This window comes from Diabrotica virgifera, chromosome 1 (assembly GCF_917563875.1).
Source record: "Diabrotica virgifera virgifera chromosome 1, PGI_DIABVI_V3a".
Classification (NCBI taxonomy): Eukaryota; Metazoa; Arthropoda; class Insecta; order Coleoptera; family Chrysomelidae; genus Diabrotica; species Diabrotica virgifera.
In genome coordinates this window covers 266,049,115-266,063,422 of record NC_065443.1, presented here as the reverse complement: position 1 = coordinate 266,063,422, position 14,308 = coordinate 266,049,115, and the positions used below count along the sequence as shown (strand labels likewise).

Genomic DNA, 14,308 nt, shown 5'->3' with positions numbered 1-14,308 from the left:
TTAAACGAATTTAAACTTACCCTTACTTTCGTCGGATTATTGTTCCAATCCCGCTTTTTTATGTCATCTCAATTTTTAAAATATATTTTTAGCCCAGTAAATGAACGGGAAATACGGCGACACCGTGTAATTTTTAGAATCAAATCCGAATCGCATAAACATTTGGATTTAGGTTGTACTTAGCCTGCACTTAAAAGTTTAACTAGTACCGCTGGTTGCTTTTAATTGGGAGATGACAATCACCCCTTCTCGGGGGTGAAAAAACACGAGTTTAAAATAATTCCGGAAATTGATAAATTTGCTAATTCTCAGCAACTTTTGTTATATCGAATTTTTTTTAAGTAAATCAATACTTTTCGAGTTGTTTCTGATTGAAAATGTTTATTTTTCGACAAAAAAACGTTTTCAGGCGGTTTTTCGCCAAAAAACAATCAAAAACTAAGTTTTTTATCGAAAAAAATATTCTTAGCAAAATGTAGCATAAAAAAAACGAAAAAAAAATTGTGTATTCACGAAGTCTATAGACCCAGCAAAAGCAAAGTTGTAGCTCATGCAATATACGTTTTTATTCGTCAAATTCCAAATATAATATTTCAACGTGAAATAATTAAAAATTAAACACTCTTCGGGAAAAATCCAATAAAACTTTTTTAAAGTGTTCAAAAAAAGGTTTATTTTTATTTATCATAAAAGTTTCTATAATTAAAGCTAAGCAAGTTACGCTCAAAATAAAGTTGTTCCCTTTTTTTGCTAAAAACAATCATGAAAATCTCCCTCTGTTTAGCACCCCAAATGAAATTAATCGTTACCGCTTTAGAAACAATATACTTTACTTATGTATTTTTTATATGATCTGTAAGTTTCACTGGTTTAAAGTGCTTATTTTTGTTGAAAAGGTTTGAACGAGTCACTAATCACGAGTGTATGCAAACTTTGAACAGCCATATCTTAACCAATTTTTGTCTAACAGAAAAACAAAATGAAACTAGCATATTTATAAAAGCAAAAGCTACATTTCTTTATTCTTTGAGATTCTTCGTGTTACTAATAATTTTTAAGTTATTTTAAAAAGGAAATTTTTCCAAACTTTTTAGAAAAAAGTGTTTTTTACTATGAACCAAATTTTTTCAAATATAAGCACTTCGAACTGGTTCAACTTACATATCTTATAAACAATACACATACATATAAAGTAAAAGGTAAATCGGTAACGATTAATTTTATTTAGGGTGCTAAATAGGGGGAAATTTTCACGATTTTTTTAACAAAAAAAGGGGCCAACTTTATGTTGAGCGTAACTCGTTTAGTTTTGTTGCTAGAAACTTTTATAAAAAATAAAAATAAAGCTTTTTTTAAACACTTATACAATTTTTATAACTTTTTCCCTAAAATTGCCGGCCTCCCGGAAATTTTTTGGTTATTTCACGTTGAAATATTCGATTTGGAATTTGACGAATAAGAACATATTTTTCATGAGATACAACTTTGCTTTTACTGGCTTTATAGACTTCATTAATACACGATTCTTTTCGTTATTTATAAGCTACATTTTTATTAAGAATATTTTTTTCTATAAAATATTTGCTTTTTGTGTAATTCACGAAAAGCGTTCTGACGAAGTTGTTTTTGTGTCGAAAAATAAACATTTTAAATCGCAAATAACTCGAAAAGTATTGCCTTACGTAAAAATCTCTATAAACCGTAAGTTACTTACAATTAGTCAAATTTATCCATTTCCGGACTTATTTTAAATGCGCGTTTTTTCACCCCCGAGAAGGGGTGACTTTCACCCCCCAAGTAAAAGCACGCAACGGCGCAACTTCAACTTTGAAGTGAAAGGTAAATGGAAACTAAATCCAAATGTTCATGCAATTCGGAGTTGACCCTGAAAATTACACTCCAAAACGGTCATTTACTGGGCTATTTGGAAAAATAAAAAAATGCAAAAACACTCTTTATTATTAACGTTTCGGCTACTAACCAAAAGTCAATAACAGCAGCTTATTGGGACAACAATGTTTAAAAGTGGGTATTGAAACAAGAGGAAATAAATAAATTATCTTTAGTTAAAAACTAGTGGTCTTAGTTTAATATACTATATAATATATTATTATACCGGGTGTCCACTTATATTTTCCCCCATTTTAACTACCTAGAACTTCTAAACGGCTCAAGACAGAAATATGCGGTTTTCGCTGAAATGTTTTAATTTCGTAAAAGTTTTGTCTGAATGGATTTAATTTTTAATGTCGCTTTCAAATACGAAAAAAAAATGGCGGAATTTTGAAAAAAAAACATTGTTGACTTTTTTTTAATGGAACACCCAGTATATATTTTTATAAATTGAAAGAACGGTCATTCACCTATCCAGCGATATAAAGTTTTTCGAAATCGGTTTTCAAATCACTGAGTAATTAATTTTTAAAATGAGAGGTGCAACGTGGATACCACATACCTAAATAACATAAATAAGCAAATTGATATTATGTTTTGTGATTTCCACATTGCATCTCTCATTTTAAAAATTAATTGCTCACTCATGTGAGAACCCATTTTAAAATAATTTATATCGCTGGATAGGTAAATGACGGTTTTTTCAAGTTTTTAGATAAATGACCATTTTTTATATCGCTTGTTGACTTTTTTTATTAAAACACCCAGTGTATTTTTTTGTATTTTGAAAAAACGGTCATTTACCTATTCAGCGATATAAAAATTTTTAAAATAGGTTGTCAAATGAATGAGCAATTAATTTTTAAAATGAGAGATGCAATGTGGAAATCACATAACATTGATATCAATTTGGTTAGGTATGTGATATTCACGTTGCACCTCTCATTTTAAAAATTAATTACTCAGTGATTTGACAACCTATTTCGAAAAAATTTATATCGCTGGATAGGTGAATAATCTTTCTTTCAATTTACAAAAAATATACTGGGTGTTCCATTAAAAAAAGTCAACAACGTTTTTTTCAAAAATCCGCCATTTTATTTCGTATTTGAAAGCGATATAAAAAATTCAATCCATTCAGACAAAACTTTTACTAAAATAAAAAATTTCAGCGAAAACCGCATATTTTTATCTTGAGCCGTTTAGAAGTTATAGGCAGTCAAAATGGGGGAAAATATAAGTGGACACCCGGAATTACTGGGGTAACTGGGAAACATATAACAAATACTCTTACTAAATACAATACAGAGATAAGATCGAAAAGGGAATTTTGAAAGAGGTTCTGCCAGAGTATATTTCATATTATACCTGCCAACACTCGAATCCACAAAATTCATTCCAAGGGTGAAGGATCAAGCACAAGGACCAGGCCTACTTAAAAGACCTGATGAGACCTTTGCCGAACCTAAAAAAGAAATTCTAGAGCTCTTATTACAGAACCATTTCCCAGGTTCAACAATTATTGATGAGCAAACTCAGGCTGAAACCCTAGAATGGTCTAAACGTCCTAGGAGATAAGACTGATAATTATCTGCAATAAACATAAAACCAGAGAAAGTAAAGAGACTCATAAACCACTTTGCTCCATATAAATCTCCAGGAAAGGATGGAGTATTTCCTGTCCTACTTAAAAATGGATTGGGCATCTTATTTTCCATTCTAACAAAGAACTTTAGGGCCACCATTGCACTAAGTTATATAACAGAGATTTGGACAAATGTAAGGCTGGTGAACATAAACAAAATATGGCGACAAGACAACGCCCTACCTAAATCCTACAGGCCGATCAATATTACATACAATCCGTCCAATATACTTACCGTTGCACGTCATCCACGCCATAGCCCGTGACGTCACATGATACCAACACGAAATATTTAGGCAGTAGGTCTGTTCTTTTTAGAATCATTTAGCCGAGTACACAGGAATTACAGCCACTACACATATTTTATTATACAGTACGTAAACAGTTCAGCTGGACATAGGGAATACACATTGAGAAAATTGTGGCAACTGTGTTAACCTGTGTTAGTTAAAGCTTCTGTTCGAGTACGAGTTTTTGGTGCAATATAACTGTTTTAAAACCAATGGAATGAGTGAGTTTTGAAGCAAGGCTCTTTATAAATAAATCAAAAACAAAGTTTATGATTAATGAATTCGATCATAGATCGATAAAGGTAACAAAGTAAGTTTACTCTGGGTATCTGGACAAACATTGAAGGGCAGGAAAAAGCGGACGTATTTACCAGAGGAGAAGCAAATGAAACATTCATATGCCCATCACCTGTTGTTGGCCTAGCAAGAAACAGCCAACAGAACAACATCAGACTGGCTTTAACAGATGAAACGTAACTATTGGTACGAATAGATTGGTATTAAATATTAGGCATGAACTACTAGATATGAATGGGTATGATCTGGGAATCATCGTATGTCTCCTAACAGGACACGGTCATCTCAAGAGGAACATAAATAAAATCGGACTGACAGAAAGTGCAAATTGTAGATTCTGAACAGGCTGATGACAAGATGGCGGAACATGGTCTGTGTAACTGCCAAGAGATGGTTAGGATAAGGCTCAATTCGAGCATTATCAACTCGAGCCACGACTTCCTGTAAGTGTCATCCAAGGCCATGATAGGCTTGACTTTTGTTAAAAAGGCTGACTGAAGGAATATCTTTAACCACAGGAGATAAGCCACAATAGATCTCTTAGGTTGATTTTAGTGGTTGTTAATATTGAACATAACGTTACCTTCTTTGTATTCACAGGTTAATGGGCTATAGAATATAATGTTTGTATCTAAAAATCAATTATAAGTTTACATAATTGATTTTTAAAATATAACTTGTTCTTGGATACCCTTAAAAGTACAAAAATAATATTCGTATTGACAGAATATCAATAATAGTTGGCACATTATGTTATAATATTGTTTAAAGCAGAATGTTGCAAATTATTTCTACATGACGTTTTTAAATATTTTATGAAAATATCAGGCACCATCTATTGTCTTTAAAAATCCAATACAGGCAAAAGATGGAAGTGTAGTTATAGGTGCAGTGCAACCTTTCCTCGCGCTACTCAGCCAATGAGTATTGATTCACTTCTTTTCTTTATGTGACCATCCCGAACTCTCCTAAAGAAGCTGCACTTAAGAGCTGCAGTAAAAAGCTAATGTAAGTTAAAATAAGAATTAAGAATTATTATTAAACTAAAGATCTTTTACGTGATATACATATGTGTCCGTAAATTGATACTTAATGTGTTTAAAAATATGAAAGCTTTACCTTAACACCATAAGCGATTAACTTCAATAATGTTTCACCGAGGAAGAGTAACGTAAAAAGTATGTTCATAACTGCGAGGATGTCGGACAACAAAGGTGGCGAGTCGTGGTACTACAAACAACTCAAAATATATATCTAATCTACGAAGCATTTTGGTAAATAATACAGTGTATGAAGGTAAAAATCAACTATTACCTCCGATTTCGTTGAACATCCATCGATTTTCATGAAAATTGGTGAGTATTTAGAGTTAGAGCATACCTCAAGGAACAAAAGTGACACGGCGCCAACTTGCGCTTTTACCCTGGGGGTGGATGCCATCCCTTCTCGGGGGGTCAAAATTATTGTATTAAAAATAATTCAATAAATCGATAGAGTGATAAATTCTAAGAAACATTTGTTATGTAAAGTCACTAAAATAAATCAATTCTTTTTGAGTTATTAAAGATCAAAGATTTTATTTTTTCGTGAAAAATTCATGTTTTAAACCGGCATTTCATAAATAACTTAAAAACTATAAGTTTTTACAAGAAAATTATTATTGCCAAAATTGAGGGTAATTAAAAATCAAATAAATTTAGCTATTAACTGAAGCTAATAAAAAATCAAATAAATTTCTCACTTGAAAAACCTCTTAATTAATTTAAAGTGAGTTATAGGTAATTGAATGTGTGTTTTTTTGGCGAGTACTAAAATCTAAGTATTCAAGCTTAAATATCGGGAAAACGATGTATTTTATATCACATACTTACTAAACACTTGTCAAAAACACTTATAGACCAGGGCTCATCTGTAAAAATATTAGCACATTAGGACGTTGAGAGGTGACTCAAAAATTATTTGCAGAATTTGCTTGAAAATAAATCAAATAATAATATTTAAGTTATCCTCCCTCTCAAGAAGGTCCGGAACATTGTTTAAATATTCAAAATGTCAAAAATTGAAGGAAAAATTCGATTTTTTTCTTAGTTCTTTGATTATAACCTATAAAGTATTCATTTCCGAGAAAAGTTGTACTGACATAAAAGTTGAGTAATTAAATTTCCTACAATATAGAATTGGTTAAGAATTTAAGACATAGTCACCCTTGTTGCAAAATAGCAATAATTGCGAAAAAAACATATAAAAACAAGTATTCGCATTTTACGTTTTTCAACCATTTATGCTCCACTTAGGACCTTCGTATTTCACCCAAAAAAACTATATGATACACTAAAATAATATTGTAAATTTTATTAAGATCGGTTTAATAGATTTTTCAAAATAAATTTTGCAATCCAGCTTTCTCAAAAAAAAAATTCATTTTTTCAAAATGTTACAGGACTGAAAATAAAGCAGATAACAAGTTGAAATTTTTTTGCGTATAGAAGTCTACTGTACCTTTCATTTGCAATTTTGCAAAATTAAAATCGATTAACTACCACGGCGTCAGGAAATTTTTTAAATAAATATTAATTATTGGTGCTACGCGCAGGACAGCGGATAGTTTGCTCTTATTGGGCATTCCAATGACCTTTGATAATGATTGAAACATTTTAATTTTTATTACATTTCGGTATAAATAAATAAATTTGTTTATTGCAAAATAAAAACACATACTCTATCCTTTGAAATAACACTTTTATTAGCAAAAACTTTATTGTTTATATATTTTAACTTAGAGAATAAAAGTTTATTATTTTTAAATATATGCAATTGTTTAAACAATATTTCACAAACAATAATAAAATTAGTTTGATATTTGTGGAATTAAAATATTAAAATACAACAGAATATAGAGTAAGAAAATAATATATTAGATAAAGATTAGAAGAAATTTTGGTGGAAATCAACTTGTGTGAATTCTACACCGCTGTCCTGCGCGTAGCACCAAAAATTAATGTTTATTTAAAAAATTTCCTGACGCCGTGGTAATTAATCGATTTTAATTTTGCAAATTGCAAATGAAAGGTACAGTACACTTCTATAAGCAAAAAAATTTCAACTTGCTATCTGCTTTATTTTCAATCCTGTAACATTTTGAAGAAATTAATTTTTTTTGCGAAAGCTGGATTGCAAAATTTATTTTGCAAAATCTATTGAACCGATCTTAATAAAATTTACAGTATTTTTTTACTGTATCATATAGTTTTTCTGGATGAAATATGAAGGTCCTAAGTATAGCAGAAATTGTTGAAAAAAGTAAAATACGAATACTTGTTTTTGTATTGTTTTTTCGCAATTATTGCTATTTTGCAACAAGGGTGACTATTTTTAAAAAATTTTACCAATTCTGTATTGTAGGAAATTTAATTATGCAACTTTTATGTCAGTAAAACTTTTCTCGGAAATGAATACTTTTACAGTTATAATCAGAAAACGAAATGAAAAATCGAATTTTTCCTTAACTTTTTGACATTTTGATCATTTAAACAATGTTCCGGACCTTTTTGAGAGGGAGAATAACTCAAATATTATTATTTGACTTATTTTCAAGCAATTTCTGCAAAAAAATTTGAGTCACCTCTCAACGTCCATCTCAAAACAGATGCGCCCTGGACTATTAGTACTAAAGTACACTACTCCACTGAATTAACCCACCACCTTAAAAGAGGTGCATCGAAACAGTTTTGATGTCTCCAATTTCCTACACCTGTCGTCCAATTTAAGTGATTTTTAATATGTTGTAGCCTTATTATTTAAAAAGATCGCTGTAATATAATTGTTGCTAGACAGGTAAATTGTCACTGTATACCGGGTATACCAATCAAACTGTGTTTTTTTCTCAATGTTCACCACATTCTCTGAAATATTCTAGCATTTATAAAATACTGAAATTAAAATCCAACTATAGCTTCAGATTTTCTTAACATTTTGTTATTTGATTCAATCGCTTAATATGTTGGATAATAAAAAAGTTGGTTATGACAGTTTGCTTTATAAACCTACGTCCGCAAATGCTTCGTTTCCGAGATACGGGGTGTTGAAATTTTTCTTACAAACTGACGATTTATTTATTCCTCTAAAACAGGTTCAGATATCCAAATGAAATTTGATGGGTGTTAAGAGGTAGTTATTGTGCATTTTTTGACATACAATTAACCCGCCGTTACACGCGTCTTCTATTGTGACGTGGTTGCACGCGTATGAGCGTCGCCCTCACCTTCATAAATTCGACTTATTTCGAGGAAGAATGAATGTCAACATGTATAAATATAAAATGGGTTGTACTCACATATTATAGAAAGTCTCGTAAACCAATTTTTTTATTAATTTAACAAAAAAAAAAGTAAAAATAATATAGATCAAAAGCAAGTTTTCTTAATTTTCAATTTCAGCAAGCCACTGAAGAAATTAACGTTCTTTACGCGAATTCATTTTACTAAAAATACAAATTAAAATTAAAAACTGTTCTGAAGCTATTTCTTTGTGGCATTTATGTAATTAACTATTAATATTTTGTATTTTGATAACGATATCCCAGGTGGAATTCGAAACGTCAATAAAATCAATTTTTCAAGTTAAATTGTGGCTTATTTCCCAAATAGAATAGGTAAATTTAAAAATGGGTTCTTAACCAGTGGCGCACCTAGAATTTTCCTCTGGGGGGGGGGGAGGAGGGTTTGCTTGGACACCGAAAGTTTTTTGTATTATTTGTGAAAGACAAGTTACATTTTCCTACTTTCTTTTATATATATTTCTATATGCTCTGGGTGGGATTTTAACCCCCAAACCCCCTCGGTGTGCCACTGTTCCTAACCTAATCCAAACAATAATATTTTAATTAAACCTACCTAAATATTAAATAAAAACCTAAAAGTTTCTTTGAGATAACAGAAACGTGATTTCACTGTGATTGCACGCGCAGTGAGGAATTCCCTCACTTGAAGAGGGATGTCTCTTCTTTCAACTATCACACAGCACACTGGCCGCCTGAAATATTCTATAACTTTTTCATACCCTCTCATAAACCATGCTAAACGCATTCCTGGGTGCTTAAGGTTATCGTATTAGTTTACACAATTTCATTGGTTATAAACAAATATGGTGAGGGATTTCCTCATAGCGCGTGTAATGGCGGGTTAAGAATATTATGTTCACCATTGGTGTGCACATGGGTAATATGAAGGTATGCCCGTAAATGGTGAATATACAATTATTAATTATATGTTAAACAATGCGCAATAACTACCTCTTATCACCTACTAAATTTCAATTGCATATCTCAACCGGTTTTAGGTTGGATATGCAATAAATAAATCGTCAGTTTGTAAGAAAAATTTCAACATCCCATATTTCGGAAACGAAACATTTGCGGACATATTATGTTTATAAAGCAAAGTGATATTATTTTTTTAATGCAGAATCATACCTTAAAATTTTCTGCACTTATTTATAAACACCCTGTATTAATTAAGAACATGGCTAGATGTTAAAGTACCTAACTTTTTTATTATCCAACATAAGCGAATGAATCAAAAAACGGAATGTTAAGAAAACCCGACGCTATAGTTGGGTTTTGATTTCAGTATCTTATAAATGCTAAAATATTCTACAGCGTGTGGTGAACTTTAAGAAAATAAACACAGTTTGATTAATATACTCTATATACACTGACAATTTACCTGTCTAGCAACAACTATTTTATTACACAGATTTCCTTACATAATAAGGCTATAATATACTAATAAATCACTTAAATCGGACAACAGGTTTAGGGAATTCGAGACATCAAAAATGATCTATTTTTAAGGTGGTGAGTTAATTTCTTGGGGTAGTGTACTAAAATTATTCAGAAATACCTATCAAATGAACTCCAAAAGAAGTTGATAGTATCAAAATTTATGCTCCAAAAGTGTTTTAAAATTTATGCGCTAAAATTTTTTCCAAAAAAATTATTTTGTTTTTTTTAGAATAATTTGTGTGGGGTTTAAAATCGTATTCAATTTAATCTTTCAAATTCCTTTTTTATTATTATAAAAGGTTAAATGGGCCGCGGTTACATAGTTCTTGCAGTAAAATTTGGGCTTTAAACGTTTCTATCTCGGTTATTTCTAATAGTATAAAAATAAAAAACAAGTAAAATCTTTGCTAACAAAAAACTCAAATATCTGATGTTTTTAAAGCACAGTTTTTTTTACAAAAATATGCATTCTAAACCGGTCAATACTATATCTACTCATTCTAAGTTAAAAAGTAGGGAGAATATGTATGTTTTATTTTCCATTTTTGCTAAAAAATTCGAAAGTGTCCTCTTATTTTCATCATAACTTACTTAGTATATTTTATAAATGCATCGTTTTCGCGTTATTTAGGCTTCATACTTAGATTTGAGGACTGGCCGAAAAAAATGTCCATTTAATCACTTATTACGCTTTTAATTAGTATTAAAAGATTTGTCAAGTAAGATATTTAAGAAGCTTCAATTTTGGTACTAGTACGTTTTTTGTAAAAGCCTAAAGATTTTGGGGTATTTATGAAAAACTGCTGTAAAACATGCATTTTTTTACTAAAAATTAAAATCTTCAATTTTTAATTGGTGTTAATTCATAACCCCGCTTAATTCCCTTAATAATAATTGGGTTAACTTAAAAGGTGTTAATTTAAGATATAACACAATTTGGTCAACATCTGTTCCTCAATCGATTTATGGGGTTATTTTAAAAAAAAATATTTTCACCCACGAGAAATAGCGCAAGTTGGCACAATGTTACTTTTGTTTATTGAGGTATCCTCTAACTACTCACCCATTTTCATGAAAATCGATACAGGTTCAACAAAATCGCAGATGAAAACCTTCAGTGACTGCAATAAAACATTAAAAAAAATTTGAAAAAAGTCGGCAGAACCAGATTATACTCAAAAACCCGGTGTATTCAATCGGTCTTCAAACTTGAATACTAGTCGGGCGGCTGTATCCTTTCAGGCCCTTGTGTCAAGAATTTGTTGTTTTTGTAGCTTCATGCATTTTAAAATAGTACATCTAATATAGCCATGCAAGACAACATCGACAAATTGACAAAAATGATATACAAAACGCATTCCCATAGTACAACCAGTAAAGACATTGTTTAACAATAATGTTTATAGCAAAACAGTTCAGTGATATACTGTGTACGTCGAAATCATGCTTCCTGATCCTCTGATTACGGGCTTTAGTTAACATTAGTTAGAGAATACATTCAGTTAGCGGTTATGCTTGTTTTATAAACTTTAGCAAATGTTGTCGTTTTACCTTTGACGTTGCCGTTAAATATAATATCAAATAAGGAAATCAGTTATCTTTGTTTGATTGCAAGATACATAATTATTGATTTATTGAGCAGTATTTATAAATTAATTGAAATATATTTTCCAATTAAATAGCTACTAGTTTAAAATTTGAACAGATCGCTTAAATAGACTTTTTTGTTTTATTACTTGTTATAAATTCAGTATTATTTGCTTAGTTTTTGAGACCGCATGCTCAAAATTATAGTCTTTTGATTGATAAGCTGTTTGAATTAAGTTAATTGAGAAAGATATAATTAATTGATCAAGTCTACTTTGGCTGGTATTTAATGTGATCTATTATTGTCCTCAGTAGCCGTTATACATTATACAAGTATAATTCGTTATACATATAACAATTTGAACAATTGTAATCTGTTCGAATTTTTAAGTTTTAATGTTTATAATTAAACAAAATATATTATTATTCCTTTAAAAGCTTTTACTTCACTGTAAACTTTTTGAACTTCTATGTTATACATTAAAACTTTCTCATTTGAAGTTTACTTTACAAGTTTACAAAAACTAAACTTTGGATTATACAAAAATATAAATTAATACTAAAGCAAAATATCCAATTTAAAACCACTAAATAAAGTCAAGTGTGTAATAATTTTTTGAAAACGGCAACGGTAAACAAAAACGACGACAACAGATTTATAAAACCTTCCCAATGTCAAATGCATGTTAACATTATTCAATAATTTTTAAAAATTTTGTTGCTTCCGAGCTAATATCTTGTCTCTCATGCTAATAAACTGACAAGCAAATAAGTGTTTCCTTAGCACGCAACAATAACCATAATATAATCGAAAACACTATTAGTTGAAATGAGTTTTATACATGTTATTTCTGTTTTTGATACATATAGCATTATACAAAGATATAAATTAACCAGACAGAGCCTTTTTAGAGTGGATATGAACAATATGTAACTATTTGTGTAAAATATAACCCAGCACAAGAGTACCTAGATAAAAATAAAAAAAATTTAGAAAGGGGCCTACATAAAGTTATTTGTTTATATTATGAAGTAAATGGTACAATCCGTCGAAATTAAATTTTTAATTTTTTATTTTTAGTTCGGAGGTCAATATGATCAAAAATGTGTTCGACCAAAATTTAAAGAGGGGAACATCTCAGACTCATAACCGACAAAATATGGACTAGTAAATATCTAAATAACACTTAAAGAATAATAGGTGAAAACATGCTATAGCAAACAATAAAAAATAGATCCACGAAAATGTATTGAGAAAATGAGGTAATCGCCGAATCAACTCCTTCCCACGTTGCAATTTTTAATACTAACAAACTGCGGATACTAACAAACATAGGTCAAAATTGCAGTAAATCAAACATAAAACTTATTCCAAATATTTTAGAAAATATCGTGAATCGATTTAAGAATAATATAGGTACCTATAGAGCGACTGTATCGTCGCCCCCGTTAGCGAAATTATAACAAATCCACAGGGTGCCAGGCGGTGCCGTGCACAACACGGCAAACAATTTTTTTTAACAAATTCACAAAAATAATGTTTTTATTTCTAATTCTTTATTTCTTTTTTAGATAATTTGAGTCATTCTGAGCAAAAAAGATCTCTTGTGATTTTTCTCTAAAATTGACTGTTGTCGAGTTATACGCGCTTTAAAATTTGAAAAATGCCAAATTTTTAAGGCTAAATAACTCGATTAAAAATTATATTATGAAAGTCAGAAAGTGATCAAATTAAAGCTTAAAACCCTGATCAAATTAAAGCTTAAAATACTGAAGAAATTTTTGTCATTATTTTATTTCAAAGCTGGTATTTTTAATTATTAACAATTAGCGCTATAGTCCATGCTGCATACTCGCTCCCGTCAGCAAAATTATTTCGATTAGATTTTTTTGCACAAAGTTACTCAAAAAGAGGTCCTTATAAAAAATCCACAGGTTGCCACGCGGTGGCGTGGTCGAAACATTGTTTCAACAATTTTTTTTAACAAATTCACAAAAATAATTTTTTTACTTCGAAACATTTTTTTTTAGATAATTTGGGCCATCCTGAGCAAAGAATGTCTCTTGTGATTTTTCTCGAAAATTGATTGTTGTCGAGTGATACGCGGTACGCTTAGTTATTCGGCCTTAAAAATGGCAATTTTTACATTTTTCAAATTTTAAATCGCGTATAACTCGACAACAATAAATTCTAGTGCAATAGAACAATAGACCTTTTTTTCTCAGAATGATCCAAATTTGTTCTAGGTGAAAAAATTATTTTTGTGAATTTAAAAAAAAAATTGCTTTAACAAAATTATTTTTCGCCCAAGGTACCGCCTGGCACCCTATGAATTTGTTATAAAGACTTATTTTTAAGTAACTTTGTGCAAAAAATCTAATCGAAATAATTTCGCTAACGGGGACGACGATACAGCCTGCACTATATAGCGGTAATTGTTTAATTAAAAATAACAGCTTTGTAGTAAAATAATGACAAAAATTTCTTCAGGATCTTTAAGGATGGGGTTTAAACTTTTATTTGGTCACTTTTTTATTTTCATAATAATAATTTTTAATCAAGTTATTAAGCCTTGAAAATGGCCATTTTCGCATTTTTCAAATTTTAAATCGCGTATAACTCGACAACAGCTTGCACTATAGCGCTAATTGTTAATAATTAAAAATAACAGATTTGTAATAAAATAATGACAAAAATTTCTTCAGGATCTTTAAGGATGGGGTTTAAACTTTTATTTGGTCACTTTTTTATTTTCATAATAATAATTTTTAATCAAGTTATTAAGCCTTGAAAATGGCCATTTTCGCATTTTT

At 30.2% G+C, this 14,308-nt stretch overlaps 1 protein-coding gene across 27 annotated transcripts in view; it reads right to left on the bottom strand.

The window, feature by feature from the left end:
• LOC114344868 (voltage-dependent calcium channel type A subunit alpha-1) overlaps window positions 1-14,308 on the bottom strand; it is a 460,590-nt gene that overhangs the window by 171,366 nt on the left and 274,916 nt on the right. For 3 of the 27 annotated variants that reach the window (XM_050650057.1, XM_050650095.1, XM_050650118.1), the window contains exon 19: window positions 5,245-5,355. The exons of the other annotated variants lie outside the window; for them this stretch is intronic. In XM_050650057.1, coding sequence (XP_050506014.1) covers window positions 5,245-5,355 — 111 coding nt within the window. The remainder of the gene's footprint in view (window positions 1-5,244; window positions 5,356-14,308) is intronic. 27 annotated transcript variants of the gene reach the window in all.